The sequence below is a fragment of the Taurulus bubalis genome (assembly GCF_910589615.1).
Source record: "Taurulus bubalis genome assembly, chromosome: 7".
Classification (NCBI taxonomy): Eukaryota; Metazoa; Chordata; class Actinopteri; order Perciformes; family Cottidae; genus Taurulus; species Taurulus bubalis.
Window position 1 is genome coordinate 24,746,854 of NC_136595.1, and position 17,249 is coordinate 24,764,102.

General features: G+C 39.7%; 2 protein-coding genes across 2 annotated transcripts; one reads left to right on the top strand and one right to left on the bottom strand.

The window, feature by feature from the left end:
- Positions 1-732: 732 nt before the first annotated feature.
- LOC306739049 (ras-related protein Rab-11B-like) lies at positions 733-5,323 on the bottom strand. Its single transcript, XM_079220992.1, has 5 exons — positions 5,206-5,323; positions 2,593-2,788; positions 2,318-2,511; positions 2,151-2,231; positions 733-1,554 (listed from the first exon to the last, which is right to left on the bottom strand). Exons 1-5 carry the CDS (start codon positions 5,243-5,245, stop codon positions 1,406-1,408), a joined length of 660 nt encoding a protein of 219 aa, XP_079077118.1. The 5' UTR covers positions 5,246-5,323; the 3' UTR covers positions 733-1,405.
- A 1,835-nt stretch (positions 5,324-7,158) lies between these two features.
- LOC306738900 (signal-transducing adaptor protein 1-like) lies at positions 7,159-13,967 on the top strand (the record flags this gene model as incomplete). The annotated part of the gene is made up of 12 exons (XM_079220828.1): positions 7,159-7,248; positions 9,514-9,585; positions 9,698-9,817; positions 9,920-9,976; positions 10,097-10,248; positions 10,875-11,006; positions 11,201-11,270; positions 11,860-11,962; positions 12,157-12,246; positions 13,542-13,610; positions 13,734-13,778; positions 13,864-13,967. Coding segments are annotated over 12 exons (1,104 nt in total), but the record flags the coding sequence as incomplete, so codon positions are not given.
- Between the last annotated feature and the right edge of the window lie 3,282 nt (positions 13,968-17,249).

The following is a 17,249-nucleotide window of genomic DNA, read 5'->3' on the forward strand; positions in this document are numbered from 1 at the left end:
CCGATCCGGCCGTTTAAATCCTCCTCTAAGTTCTCAGAAGGATGAGACGTCATCACTATAAGTCTGTTTTGGACCACAGCTGTATGCTGTATGCACGTCTCCTTTAATCCTGAAGGAAAACAAACGCTGCAGTTTTGCTCCTGTGGAGACTCGTGTCCCGTCTACTGCATTTGGGGAAACATAAGCAGCTTATTTACAAAAACACTGAAAATATTCCATGTGCTGATGAACAAACAGTCACTCTCTGCTCTCCAGGAAGGAACAAAAATACTTTTGTATTCCACAATAGTTTGACATAGTATCCTATGACTTTTTTCATTAAGCTATACTTTTACTTTTTGATTTTTTTTTCCAGATATACTATACAATTACAATTTACAACATACTATTCTTTGACTTAACATTATACTATGACGTTTTCGGGATATTTCTCTCCCTACACTGACTTTTTAACATGTTTTAAACATACTATGACTTTTTTTTCATTACATTTTTGGACATTATGCGAGGTAATTTCTCACAATTTGACATACTATAAATCTTTTCATGACATTTTTGGACATGCAATGACTCATTTCTTCATGATATACTTTACTATGACTTTTATATAATTTTATGCAATACTATACGGTAACTTATTTCGTGTTATTTTTTCATGATTTTTTTTTTACAACTGAGGTCAGGTAAAACCTTGATTTAAAATGTACGACTCACTACAGCCGCCAAATAAATAGCCATTTATTTTCTTAAAAAATATTAAAGAAAACCATTTTTTAGTAAGAAAATCCAATCAACAGTTTACTTTTGTCAAGAGTTTTATTGGAAATTTATACAGTTTTTCAAATTTAAAGTAAAACAATGACAGCTTAAGCCAAATATTCTTCAATAAATACATGATGACGACATTTTTGGCATGATAACTTATCTGATGACAGAACAAAGTTGGAGGAACCACGCTGTAAAACGCATAATACTGCACAGCCAGGTCGGAGTAACTGCCTGTAGTTTATTTACACAGCGCCATCTAGTGGCAGCCGTTGAAATGTTTTCTTCAAAAACCTCCCAAAAGCAGAGTTTCAGTTCATCTTACAACTTCACAGGCTCCATCGAGACAGCAGCGGTTGCTGCTGCCCTGTTCCTGCATTGCAGGAACCTTCACATTGACTCCGTGGACTGAGTGACATAAAGGCTTCTCGAAGTGTTAATGGCAAAAAAAAAGCGAAGAAGAAGAAGAGCACGAGTGAGTTCAAAAGTTCTATATGAAACAGAATTCTACGTAGAAAGAAACCGGAAAAAAGAAGAGTGAAAACGGGAGTTGGCCGTGAGCGGAGCGACGGGAAACAAACAAAAAAAGTGCACAGGTGAGGTGATGTCGTGGCGGATGTGGGAAGCGGGAGGTGGAGCGTCACAGGCCGGTCTGGCAGCACTGCAGCTTGTTGCCCGTCCGGCCGTCGGTGGTCGGCGGGACGCTTATGTCCACCACGTTGTTGCCCGGGGACTCGTCGTGAGCGGATCGGTCCGCGATCTGCTTCTGAGACACGATGCGGTAGATCTCTGCAGAGGAGAAATCATGAAACACAGAGTGATGCTCTGGATGTCTTTAAGCTCCTTTTTGTATAGTTCCATCTGTATGAGCTGTGGCACTGGTGTGCACATGCTTAGTTGGAGGAACATTAAAACTGTACAGATCAGTGGTACGCAAAATGGAAAAATTATATATTTAAAATTAGCATCCATTCAAAAATCCTCTAAAAACAAATAAAAGTGTTAGTTAATAAACAGATTTTTATATATATATATATATATATATATATATATATTCTATATTAAATCAGACACTGATGGCACAGCGCTGTGTATTACATCTTTTTTTCAACCCAAAATGCTTTGCACTGGTGAGGGGGTACATGGCTGTAAAAACATTTTTCACATGGGGTACATCACTGAAAAAAAGTTGAGAACCACTGGCTTACATATTCGATTTTTCAGAAAGTGACATTTTTGCAGTTTTAATTTTTTTACTGCAATTCAAATGTCAGATGAATCCTTGTTATAAGTGTTGACAATCTATTTCAGAGGCTTCGGAGATCTTTTTCTATTCATTCAGAGTACATCACATGAGCTACAGCACCGAGTCTTGCTTTTCCTACCTGTTAAAATGTTCTTGAATGCCTCTTCTACATTTGTGGAGTCCAGCGCTGACGTCTCAATAAATGAGATGCTGTTCTTTTCTAAATGTGGGAGGAGAGAAGAAAGATAAACGTTAAAGTATTCTACCGACCGGCTCGTTTCCTCTCCGCGGCGCTCGGTGTTTTACCTGCGAAGGCTCGAGCCTCGTCGGTGGGCACGGCCCTGAGGTGGCGGAGGTCGCTCTTGTTTCCGACCTGCATGATGACGATGTTGTTGTCGGCGTGGTCCCTCAGCTCCTTCAGCCAGCGCTCGATGTTCTCGTACGTCAGGTGCTTGGCGATGTCGTAAACCAGGAGCGCTCCAACGGCCCCCCGGTAATACCTGGAGAGAGAATGAACCAGATGGATGCAGCGACTATACCGCCAACACACACTCGCCTACACAGAGAGAGAAAACACTCACGCTGAGGTGATCGCTCTGTAGCGTTCCTGTCCAGCCGTGTCCCAAATCTGAGCCTTTATCGTCTTGCCGTCCACCTGGATGCTGCGGGTGGCAAACTCCACCCCGATGGTGCTCTTGCTCTCCAGGTTGAACTCATTCCTCGTGAAACGCGACAGCAGGTTACTCTTCCCCACTCCGGAGTCTCCGATGAGTACGACTGGCAACAAAACAAGACGAATGTAAACTCCCATCAGGGCTCCACAACTGACCCACCTCATCCGGAGTGATGAATAAACAGATTTAAAATGCCAACACCAGCAAACTAGCTATTGCAGGCAATATTTGTATACATCCCAGATACCCCTTTATCTCTAAACTTGACCTAAACTCTGAAAATCCTGATTCAAAACTATAAAATTAATTAGATTAAACTATTGATATGACAGAGACTAAAGCTTTACTACATAATGTGACTCGGTTGGAGTTTTTGGGACGACAAAAACACAGTTTGTACAGCGATGTTACAGCGTGAAGCTTCTCTTGCCTCACAAACAATCTTTGGTTGACACCGTCCTGCAGAGAGCACACAACAACAACAACAACAACAGTGGCTTATTTTGGTCTGCCATCAAGTTAGAAACTTGATGGTGGATGTGACCAGCCACTGTGCCATTATGGTTATTAGTTAATCATTTATTGATTCAATTAAATATCCTCCTCTGGCAAAAGATCCTCAGCTTTTTATTATTTTTTCTCGCTCCAAACAGGTTGCAGTAAAATAAAATAAACAGCTTTAGCCATGAGACTCTAACAGTGTGTTTGGGACTTCAGAGTTCTCACAGTGATCCGTCGATCAGGTTTGACCACATTTTATTCCGCTCAGTTTAACCTCAATTCATAAACCTTTATTAATAAATGACAAAGCACACTAACGGACTAAAGTGCCAAAGGATAATTACAGACATTACCGATGAGGACAGTCAACAGCCGTCATTAGAAGGATGTACAGTCTGGTTATCTTTCAGCCACGTTCAGGCGAAGAGAAAGTGCTGACTTGTTTTACTGCTTTCCCTTTTCTGTGGAGAAAACCTTTCCAGACTTTGACCCCGACAGTCATGCAGGAAGAACAAAAAAACGGCTCTTTGGGAAATCTGACCCAACAGTTTCTCGAGGCCTCTGTCCCCGTCTTTTTGTTCCTGAGTCATCAGTAGATATTTCCAGCTACGACTGTACTATACTAATACTATACGTACCAGACAGATGTGATAAAGTAAACTCCTTCAGCATTAACTCTAGTTAATAAGACTTCAGCCGATGATTTGGCGTACAATTACAAACCACTCGCTCTCCAGTTAACTGCAAGACGTTAATGTAACTGAAGCTTGTGAATCAGTCAGAGCAGGTTCTTCTAACACATAACTCAGTTAAGCGCTGTCATGTGATTTATGTTGCGGAGGAGAGCTTCAACACAACAACAAGCCGGTCCTCATCCAGGAAAATGCCACTTCGGTTAAGATAGCAACATCCGAAAACCATAAAGAATCATGCAATCAGTCTCATGAGTGTGTATGTGTGTATGTGTATGTGTATGTGTGTGTGTGTGTGTGTGTGTGTGTGTGTGTGTGTGCACCTCTGTGTCCGTCCACAGCTAATCTCATATTCTGCGGCAGCAAACTACATAATATTTCGGGGTTGACAGTTATGGATGCTCGCCCCAAGGACCTCTCGTGGTTGCGGTGACTCGTACTTTATCAAAACTTCTTTTACGACCCGTGTTATACTGCCAGTAGCCGCCTGCTGACCCCTCAATAACTACTTGATTATATCTTGGATGCTGTGCTCTGCTATTCATTCAGTCACACAATACAGCAGTGGTCGTGAGTGCACTTTTCTATTTAGTTCGTATGCAGTTTTTGTAAGATTATATTTTTTGGTGCTTTTTTTTTTTATAAACATGCCATAGCTTCTAATACAATTTCTTAGATGTATGCATGACGTGTTCTATGTTAATTGACTTTGTACATTCAGAGAAAGAAAAAAGGGAAGTCAACACATGTTATCAGGAAATTAACCTCCAAGGTGTAACTCAGCCAGGTCACATTGTATAAATAAAAAAAAGGTGTGGAAATATGCTCTTAACCTTCAAGCAAAGGTGTTAGGGACACACACACACACACACACACACACACACACACACACACACACACACACACACACACACACAGATTTGGAGCGTGTTTCCTCTCCTCAAAAGGGAACTCTTGGTGCTTTAAGTGTGGCCCTAAAGGTAAAGGTGAGGACATGTTATCCTCCTCGATGACGACAAAGCACTGCTAGCTGCTCCGCCCGTCAGAGCAGCTAGCAGTGACGTCAGCTAGCGGGGGTCTAACGGGAGGCTTTCTGTATTAAAACAACCCTAAAAAGCCAAACATATTATTTGCGTCGCACACTGACACAGATAAAAACCCGACGACACACGTGAAGCCAAACGAGTGAAACGTGAGGTTCAGCTAGAAGCGACGGGCACTGAGTGGTGTAAGCTAGCTCACGTTAGCTTCCACCACCCAACGGACGTTAATACGGACCAAACGGACGGAAACAGACGGTCTGCCCGGCGGTTTCAGTTCCGCTCACCTTTGAACAAGAAATCGTACTCGTCGTCTCTGTTCCCCATCGTTCTGATGCGTGAGCAGCTTTCCGAGATCGCGGGGAGACGTTGGGACGGGAGGAAAATGATATCTCCCCTGCGCTGCGCCAAGATGAGGAGAGCAGAGCCGTTGCGAGGGAGAGTCGCGTCAACGCCGCACCGTCACGTGACTTACAGGCGTGGAGCACGGTCACGTGACTTACCGGCGTGGAGCCAGGTCACAGGTACAGTTAAATTAGGAGCGTCATGAAGTATGTTACATATTAATCATCATTACAGAGAAACCGAGTTTAATTATAGGGCGCATTGGACACAAGAGGCGGAGACTTAATGTGCTAATAATAGCAACAACAACAACAATGATGATGACAATAATAATAACAATGATAAAAATGAACAATAATTAGGTTCAACAGCAGCACAATTTGAAAAGTTTTAACAAAAGAGAGACATCATAACCTTCACTGAAGTATGATTTATTGCAGGACTGTTGTATTAGACTGCATTCGTTTTAAAGTAAGAGGTAAGCAGTTTGTATTTAGTATCAATAGTTCATAAAACCAGAACCAATTCCTCCAACAGAGGGAGCCACATATACATTTGTCTATTAGATTAAGAATAAGTATGAACTATTTCCTTGCAAGCAATGGTGGAAGAAGTACTCAGATATTGTACTTATAAGTAAAAGTAGCACTCTGAGATTCTTATGAATGAAAAGTGCATTACAAATAAAATGCATTATTATTATTAGTATTAATACTACAGTTTAAAAGTAAAGTATGTAAAAGTTCTGCATTGAAAGTTTACTTGAATAAATGTAAAAAAAAGTACTAGCATCAAAATATACTTAAAGTACCAACATACTCATTTGCAGAATGGCCTATTTCAGAAAGAAATTATATATATATATATATATATATATATATATATATATATATATATATATATATATATATATAATATTGGTATTATTTATGCATTCATTTAGGTCAATGTTTGTAAAGGTGGAGCTCATTTGACCTACTTTATTTTTTCAATTATATGTTCTATTAATTAATAATCTACACGTGTAAAGTAACTAAAGTGTAAGAATAACAATATTTCCATCTGAGATAAAGTGAAGTATAGAAGATAATGAAACTCAGTACTACTTCCACCACTGCTTGCAAGTTAAATATAAGTAAATCAGCATCAGTGGGCCAAAGGTCATCAGCTGCTGTATGAGCATTTAATTATGATTAATTATCACATAAAAATATAACATCACTTTCTGGTCAGTTTCCAGTGCATGGAAACCAGTCAAATATTTCCACTGCATTAAAAAGGTGAGATTGACAACTGTCCCCAGATATCAAACCTCTCACTCATTTATTTGTTATTTGTTATTCTCACTGTTTCGGTCAACGACATGCTTATTTATGTAGATTATAAACCCAAAACCAGAGCATAGCCTTCCTTTTATGACTTGATTTTATACTTCTTCTTTTTTAAATGCAGCCAAAAGTGTCGACAGACCAAAAGGTAGTACACACGGTTGTAAACACTTTGCGGAAAACACACCTGCACGTGCTGTTGACTTGTCCTTTCCATCCTAATCAGTATCATTTACGCCTATGAACTTGTTTTATTTTGCCAATTAATAACAAAAACAAAATCATATGAGGTCATGGGGATTGGTGTCAGTTAGCCCAAAGGCAGGTGATTTCCATCCTTGACAAAACACGTCAGAGGCTACCTGGACCTGTGGATATATTCTGGAAACTACCGCCCACTCCACACGCATTGGCCAATCAGCGGCGAGGAGGCGGGCGCTCAGGTTCCCTCCTATAAACAAGAGAGCTTCACCGCGCCGCAGCAGAAGCTGAAGATAAATCCGTGACAGCGTCTCGGCCGCATCTGTTTGTAAGCTTTTGTTTTATGCGTCGTAGACATCGAGCATCATGATGGTGAAGCTAACAGCGCGACAGAGGAGCCAGCTGCCCGCCTGCTACTACGAGGGCTACCTGGAGAAGAGGTCGTTCAAAGATAAGGTGTGTACTACACAACAGTTGTGTTTGGGGCGAAATCTCTGAGACGCACTCTTGTCTGTTTGTGGAACAGACCGGGTAAAAAATAAGCTTCTTTTTATTAAGATGTTTGTATATTTTGTTCATCTGCAGTGGTGGAATAAATACTCAAAAGTACCTCATTCAAAACCGTACTTGACTCAACAATATTGTAGTATTATCATCAAGATGTACCATTAAACGTCAAATTAAATAGTGTGGAGTAAAAGTATCAATGTCAGTGATTTATATACTATATGATGTGTATGTTTATTAAAGGGACAGTTCACCTCATTATCAAAGTTACACATTTTGTGGTGCTATTTGTCATAGATTGTTTTGGCGATAATGTCTCAGTTATTCAAGATAATCCACAGACCTTGTTGTGAGCAGTTTAATTAAAATGGAATACATACATATATATATATATATATATATATATATGTATATGTATATATATATATATACATATACATATATATATATATATATATATATATATATATATATATATATATATATATATATATATATATATATATATATATATATATATATATATATATATATATATATATGTATATATGTATGTGTATATGTATATGTATACAGCTGCAGTATTAAAGTGACACATCCTCCCCCCTTTTTGGAGGGAGACAAAGGTGAAGGCCTGGCATCTCAACAATGTGCAGATGATGCCAGGAAACTTCAACTTTGATACAATCTAAATGTCAGAGCCTCTCAACACCTGTCACCCAAAGTCACCTGCTTGTTTGTGTGCAAAGGAGGAGCTATACTTTACTTAAACTATAGGAACTGTAATACTTAATACTTTATTAGCCCCTCTAAGACACCACTGCGGTGGTCTGTAAACACACAGCAGCAGGGGAAACCAGTTTGAGGGTTGTTTTCTGCGGGCGGAGCCACCGGTCATCATCTGGTTTCTGTGTTTAGGCCTTTTCACAGCAGCCACTTTGACAGATCTTTGCAGGGTGTGTGTTATATTCGTGCACGCTTGTTTCCTGGAAAGGTCGGGACACACGAAATAGAACGGGGCCGTCATTAATTCGATCAAATTACACAAGTGTTCCCTCTGGCACGTGGAAGTGTGTGCTGTGAAAAGGCCCCATTGTGTGGACCAACAGGTCTGACTGCTGTTCAGCTCATTGCGCCGTCAGATTAAGGTTAAAACATCATCCGGCCCAACATGTTTTGGAAAAAAGTGAATCATGTGTCATGTGTGTGTGCTTTTCTGCCAAGCCCTGGGCTGATAAGAGAGCGCTGTGGACTTCATTGAGAGCACATACATGTTTTTTACTCAGGAAACACCCAGTTACATCAGAGTCCAACTTTTACAGTTCAGTACTTTGTATTCTAGTTATTTGACTCGCCGTCTTTTGACCTGAAACGGATTTTCGTGACGATTAACATCTGATTCATTCACTTCCTCACAACCAATCCATCCGGTGATACAGATTTCCCATCAGGTCTAACCAATACAAACACCAAACGTTGTTTATTATTATTATCACACCCTGGTTTCTGTTGTACTGCTTGACTCATTAATAAGAATGTCACCTGCACAGACTGCAGCTCTTATTAAGCATTTCACTTCTTCTTCTTCTTCTTTTTCATTTGCATTCGGTTTAACACAAATACTTCTGAGTAATGAACTAATTATAACACAATGTAATGAAATAATACACAGAAGGCTGGAAGGGAGAAACCAAAAGCTTACCTGGCCGTAAAAAAAATATTATGAATTTGCAGAATATCTCACTCCAACTAGAAAGATACAGATCCAACCAAAGTACAGGTTTAGTGACCATGAACTAGGAATCCAAATGGAATAGAAAGACACAAAAAATGAAAACAAATTAAAAACAGAATATGTGGTTGCTGCTCGACAGAGATGACCTTTCTCCTAAAATACAAAAAATAAGTAACATTTATTAATTATAATAATAATTCAAATTTCAAAGAGTTTTATGACCTCTCAAAATGAAAGTATCAACACACACACACACACACACACACACACACACACACACACACACACACACACACACACACACACACATACATGTATTTGTTGAAATGTAAAAAAAAAAGATTTCTTTTAAACAGTTTTTTCTATTTACAATAAATGAAGCCACATTGAATTAATGTTCTTTGGTATGGACAGTGTCATCTGTACATGTTATTTGCATCTTTTAGTCAGTGTGTCTTTCTCTGTGTGTACTTGTGCAGACATCTCTGAAGCTGTGGACCTGCCTGTGTGGAAACACGCTGTTCTTCTTCAACGAGAAGAGAGACACTGACGTGAGTCATCACAGACATTTGACTTCATTAAAAGCCAGCGATTTGGTTGATTATTCATGAAAAAAAATCAAAAACACTCTGTAATCATATGTCCCTTTGTGTGTTTCATCAGTACGTCGATAAAGTGAATCTCGAGGGATTCGTGTCGATAACGAATGACAGCAGCCAGGATCGTAACTTGGATGCAGCCAGACTCTGTCTCCAGCTGAAAGATGGAAATATCAGATTCACTGTGAGGGAATATGCAGAACACATGTAAAACCATCCGCTTTGTTTGTTAGAGTTGTTCCTCATTTTCACCGTTTTTCTTTTCTCTCCTCCGTTGTGTCTGCAGGCTCCTAACGCAGAGGCCCGAGAGCTGTGGAAGGGATACATCCGCTCTGTGGCCGAGGTCAGTGGGGTTTTACCCTCTGCTCACTTTACAGGGAGAACAGAGAACAATCCTCATGATGTTGATCTGTAACAACAGGCCCTCCATTCATAAATTAAAGCAGAAACTGTCTCTCTGCAGCTTTCAGTTCCTGTCTGCCTCACCCTGCTCCCGGGCCAGATCCACATGCTCAAAGAGACGGTGGAGAAGGAAAAATTAAGAATTAATTTCATCTCTCCATCTGCCGTCACCAGCTGCAGCGCTCCCGACAGCCTCAAGGGGGACAGACCAGCGTGAGTACAAACCAGGCGTGAAAGTATTGACCCTCATTGCCCGGGTGAAGTTTTGGTTATTACCTCTGCCAAGGAGGTTGAGTTATCTGTTTGGTTCGTCTGTCTGTTTACATAAGAACTGCGTCACCAATTTTCATGAAACTTCGGCCCAAAGACACACATGGTGGGCCGAGGAAGTTCCCGTTGGGTTTTGGAGCGGATCCGAAATCCCAAATTATTTTTCACTTGTAAAAATGGCCAAAGAATTGTCCTTTTTATTGTGTCCAATAGAAAGGGCTGCTATACCGTGAAACAAAAAAGTTATATTTGCGAGGAGTATTTTGAAGCAAAGCTCTTGAGTATTTCAGTGTTTGCTTCCTCAAGTCTTTGTGGATACAAAGCGGACACAATGTAGCATATTGTTGTGTTACGTGTTGTTGTTTTGTATTCCAGAGGAAAATGTGCATCTTCATATTTAGTGTTTTTTTTTCTTTTACAACCCCATGTATTTATGTAAAATAAACGCAGCATTATGAGACTCAACTCTACAAGATTTAGTGGATTTTAATTCACACGGTTTCCTCTCTACAAACGCTGTGTGTGAGGTCACTCTTTAACGTCTTCTGTGTTTTCTTGCGTCTCTGCAGCTGTTTCCACAACGTGTCCCGCCTGGAGGCCGAGCTGCTGCTGGAGAGAGAGACCAAGAGAGGAAACCTGCTGATGAGACCCGGGAGTAGTGGAAACTCCTTCGCTATCACCACCAGACAGGACCTTGAAGGGTACACACACACACACAAACACACATACACTCCCACATAGATCTATTACATAGGCGTACATTCAAAAACGGAGAATGTTAATGGTATAATGACACTGAATCTGACTCATCTTTACACACATGTTGTTCTTGCATTTCGTCGTCTGTTTTATCTCATTTGTGTTTTAATTGACTCCCTCTCTCTTTCTCCATCAGCTCTCTATTTAGACACTACCTTGTGACTCCTAAACACAACAAGGGCTTCCTCCTTGATGTGGACAATCCTGTGAGTATTTAAAAAACTCGCTCATGTACTTTGTACTGGAACAAGGAATCCTTTGTTGTCCTTGGATAATACCGTAGACAAGAAAACTGAAACTGCCTTTTTCCTGGCTGATATAATCAGCTGTGTTATCTATACTTTTGGAAATAAGATGCTTCCTGCACGCAACTTGTGACACGGACAACAGCATGTGTGAGAGAACCAGTTGCACTTCATAGCTGGAGTTCAGCTCAGAGGTTGAAGTGAATTTCTTCTGTGCTTGTGGCTTGTGGACGTGTTGGATGCACATTTTATTTAGCAGCCAGTGGCTTGAGTCACCTCTGATAATTATATTAAACTGTGTGTGTGTGTGTGTGTGTGTGTGTGTGTGTGTGCGTGTGTGAGAGGTATTTTGTCCACACAGCTGACCTAGTTCCAGATTCCTTCTTATTATATTAATGACACAATGACTAGCAATTAAACTAAATGTCAAGTCTCGTCGTACATGTCCTATTTCATGTCCTATTTCATGTCCTATTTCATGACCTATTTCATGACCCTGCATGTATTTTATTGTTCCCGAGATGTTAAAGTACAGTTGTTGTCCGTGCAGGTCCTGTGTCCCACACTACACGATGTCATCTCTTATTTAGTGGAAAAAACTGACGGATTTCTGACTCCTCTCATCACTGAGCAAGCCTATGCGAGAAACATCTGTATGTACCAAAAAACATCTCACTTTACTCTTTCATTCACTTTTTGCTTTCCTTTTGCTCCCTCACTTTGAATGTAAGGTCACCCTTTTAAGCTTAATTAAGTGCAATTATTCTCTTACATACATTGACCCAAAAAGTACACACACACACACACGACTAATTAAAGTTCTGGCTTTTTCTTTCTTTCTCCACAGCGTTTATTCGGAGAGATTTTGAAAACGGAGAGAGGAACGTTCAGGAGGCCACGACGAGAATCGCCCCCCCAAGTAGACCCCCCAAAAAAGGTACCGTGTCCTTTTTTAATACAAAAGCACACGAACACGAACGGCCACTAAAGTGTTTTGCACCGTCGGCCACGCCTGTTTGCTGTGGCCATTTGACGCAGCTGGAACGTTCCACCTGAGCAACTAATCTTGGAGTTACTCAAACACGTTACGTAATTGCACAGCAATTATAACTAGTACATATAAGGTGTTTATATTTCAAACCTACTACATTAGTACTTTCTGGAAAATCGTAAATGGTTAATGCTCTTATAAGAGATAAGACTGATGTTCTGCGGAGCAGGTCTGATAGCATTGTGTTGCCCACGCCCACCAATCACTCACGAGTTGTTGTTTTACAGCCTTTGTGCAGCAGCTAGAAATTCCTCTACGCTTTAGACTTTGTAACTCAAGTAAATATTAACAATACTTAAGAGTCCTCAGCAGTGGTTCCCGACCTTTGTGACCCCTTAAAACGGCTTGACCCATTCTTCAAGTTGCATTTGTGTTCTGGGTGTAACTAGTTGAAACAGAGTGGATTTCTTTTGGCTTATTTTAAGGGATTATGTCATCTAGTGCAGTGTTTCTCAAATTTGGGCGATAGCATCACTGGTGGATTCTTTGGAGAACTGCAGGGGTTACGTCACGTATAAATCCTAAAGTAATACGATAACAAGTTCAATTCAAAACTGTTATCGTAATTTAATGTCAATTAAATTGTTTTTTGCTAACTGACTTAAACTGACAGTGCCCACAACAAACCCCCCATTTTTTTTTTTACCCAAAACGTTTTTCCCCGGTTGGGGAGACATTATTGAATGAGAACCACTAATCTAGTGAGGAACAACTGGTCCACAGCCATGCTAGCGGCTCTGTGACAATGACAACATTAACATATATTGACATTTAGCAGGTGGAATGTTTTAATGTGTCTTAATACCACCGTGGTTGAGTGTGTCAGCATGCTAACTAGCTAATGCTAACGCTAATTAGCACGGTTAAATTCCTGGCTGCATGTCAAAATGTTCTTTGACAAACCCCAAATTGCTCCTGTGTGAGCATGTATAAAAGAGCCAAATGAAGTGGCACCACGCATACAGCAGTGTATGAATGTGTGTGTGTGTGTGAACGGGTGAATATTGACATAAGGCCGCTCTGTCGCCACGCTAACTTTTGATGTACAGAACATAGCGTGCTGTACAACTTATACAACAAGTGTCTATTCTTCTACTGTAGCTTAGGGTTTAGGTTTAGTGTCAACACCTATTGTGTATTATATCAATATAATGACTGTAATCACATGTTTCACTCTGCAGTCGCTCCAAGAATACCGACTCCTGAACCGTCACGAACTGAAGAAGAGAATGTGTATCTGAATGACGAGCGTGAGTAAAACCGATCAATCTGTCTTCACTGCTGACATGTCCGTCTTGAAAACATAAGCGGGTGTGACTTCATATTTTTCCTCTCCATTGTTATTGCTCACTAACACCTATGTATTTAAACAGTGGAGAAGAAAGAGCAGGAGGATTTATCAGCTGCTGCACTGCCACGTAAGTCTTATCTTTGCATCTCTGAAACATTTTCTTTAATAAAAATTTTTTTTATGACCGTGAATAATTTTGGTGTCTTCCACAGAACTGGAGAAAAAAGCTCCAAAGAAAGCCATGATGCCTCCAGTTCTGGTTCCGGCTCCTGTTACGGCTCCGGCTCCTGTTACGGCTCCGGCTTCGGTTCCGGCTCCTGTTACGGCTCCTGTTCCTGTTCCTCGCAACTCGTTCCCCTCCTCCTCCTCCTCCTCCTCCTCCTCCTACCCCTCCCCAAACAGCCGGGATCAGAGGACGAGGACCCTCACAGACCCTCAGAGACAGAGTAAGTCCACACTGGTTCTCCTTTTTCATCGTTCTCTCTTATGTAGCATTAATATCAGTAATAACAAAGCTTATTGTCTGATGTGCTCTAGTTCCTCTCGTAACAATATCGGAGCTGAAACTCAAGTTAAAGGCCCGGTGCTGAGCGACCTCTCCTGCTGGAAACCCCTCCAGACGTCTGTGAACACGTCGTCTTCCCCGAGTTCCTCTTGTACATTTTGCACTTTTATCACTGACAATGAAGGACATTTTTTTTTACAATGCATTTTTCACAATGTATTTTTCTACAGCAGTGTTGTTTTTTGTTTACCTTTTGTAATGTACATATTTTTACATAGCTAATTTATATATATTGTAAAACACATTACTGCCTCTCTATACGCGAGTATAAGTGTGAATGAAATAGAGCTGCAACCAACAACCAATCTATTGATCTGGGGATTTCCTTTCTCGGTTAATAGATTCATCGATTGGTCTACACATGTCAGAATTGTCACCCCAGTCTTTAAATATTTTAATATGTATATAATATCAAATAAAAAAGAGAAATGCAGAGAATCTCCATGTTTGAGAGGCTGAAACCCGCATTTTCTGCAATTTTTTTGCATTAAGAAAATACTTTGAACAATTGATCGATTATTTGAATAATTCAAATGTATTTTCGACTAATCGATGCAGCTTTAGAATAAAAGAATATACAGAGGCTTGGCGTTTGTTCGCCCATTGTATGTGAATGTATTCTAATTAAATATCTTTATATTTTCAGTAAAGTAAAACGCTTGCTTCTATCACATGAAATCATATAAATGTGAACAAGCAACTTGTAGTATGTGCCATGCAGCAGTTGGAAAGCAGTCCGTTTCATGATGTTCTGTACACAACATTTTCATTTTTTTTGTATAAAAAACAGTCGAAATGTGTTTCTTACTTTGTTTTATTACTCGTTGAAGCAGAAATCCAAGAACAAAGTGCTCTCGCTCCTTTATTACCTCAATGACTGATGCATCATAGTGGAAAAATTAAAACTATTTACAATAAAACTGTGACACTGTGTCGGCATGTGAAAATAAAGTCAGCATACGTCTCGGCTGGATTACAGGCTGCAGTTATTCAGGAGATGCAAACAGAAGGAGCAACACTGTTACACAAAAAAGGACTTCATGACATAAAACTTGTGTTTCCCACCCAGGTGGACCCTAAACCCGGCTAACTCTCATTATACAATGTGTTAGCTGAGGATACTTGCTAGCTATTTGTCATATTTGGACTAGAGACTCATAATGGGATTTCTCTTCAGCAAAGAAAGGAGTGTTATTGGGTATAGAGACACACACACACACACACACTGTACATACACAACGGGCATTGGGGTGCAGTCAGGTGAATAGAATGAATACAGTACAGTTATTATCGGACGACTCCTCTACATAAAAGCTGATAAAAGCGCCCTTCTAATTTTCAGTTTCCAAAAAAAACAGCACTTAACTGATTTAAAACTAACGGAACCTCAGACCCGACTACGAAAAAGTGAAATGCAGTAAACACCTTTGGGTCTGCATGCCGTGGCAAGAACTAAAACACAACGCCCCTAATGTGTGTTGTGAAGTAGAGTTTAAAAATATTCTGATATAATGAACTACATTCTATTCAGTAGCATCGTCGAGGAGCAGATTGTTATTTGGGTTAAATAGGTCGGCTGATTGGTCGAAGCGGATTCAGTGGGTGATAATTACCACTAAGCTATGTTATAATGACACGGACGACACGTTTTTAATTAATATAGGAGGGCATTTCGTGAACATTCTCGATGACGAAGTCTGTAATGCATTTTAAACAGCGTTATGATCTGTAATATTTCTGTATAATTAGAAGCATTCATAAATGTTAATAATAATTTATAACACATTTTAAAGCATTTTATCATGACTTATAAGTATAAGTATTCTAAAACATTATAATTGTATTATTTTAGTAAATTGCATATTTGAATTTCTATAGTTGTAATACATACAAATATTTTTATAATGGATTATAATCCATTATTATGTCATTATAATGAACTCTAAGTGGTCATTGTTCGCTTTAAGTGAAAAAAATCAACACACAAAACTTTATTATAATTATTCTAACAGTGATTATTATTTATTATAAAAGATTATAATGTATTACTATATTATGTACCCTTATAATAAGATAATTATAATAGTAGAAATGTATGTTACGTTTTGTGTGTTCTTGAATAGATTCAATATTTTCTTTTCACTTTTATCAAAGCAAACAATAACCACTTAGAGTAAATTAAAAATTGCATTATAATGCATTATAATGTCATTTTTTTAAAGAAAAGATTATAATGTAATACATATAGGGGAATACATATAATACACAATTATCCTTGAAAAGAGCATTATGAAATCTTATGACACTTGACCTTATAGGTTATTATAAAATGCTTTATGTGTTTTGATTATTGTAATAAATCCTTATGAGTGCTTATATATATATATATATATATATATATATATATATATATATATATATATATATATACACACACACACACACACAGTGCGATAAGCAGGTCATAACGCGTTATAAGTATGTTTATAATGCATTATAGACATGTGCATCACAGGAAGCGTCACCACGGTGCTTTGCAGTGAAAGAACTAGCATGTTGGTGCTCAGTTTGGAAATGAGAAGGAAGGCACAGGGAGAGCAGACAGGACACCGAGCCTGCAGCTGTCTGCATCGACAGTACGACTGACAGTTTTGGTGATGGCAAGGAAGGAAGGAAGGAAGGAAAGAAGGAAAGCAGGAAGGAAGGAAGGAAAGAAGGGCAGCGGCCAGCGCTAAGTCTTTGCTCTAGCAGCAGTGGGGCAGTGCTTAAATGACATGAGAGGAAAAAACTAGTAAGACTATCAGCTAAAGTGTCTCCGACAGTCAGCCAGAGTCAAACATCTGAAGAGGTCTGTCACTGATGACTCACTCGTTTCCCAGAAGCAACGTTGACGCAACACAGGGACTGGAAATGGCGAAACCATCAAACTCCAGCAACTCTTTGATATGATATGGCTTGGACTTCGCAGCCGGAGCAGAGGCGGAGGCGGCGGCGGAGGCGGCGTGGATGTGGTCGGAGATCGTCCGGCCGGCG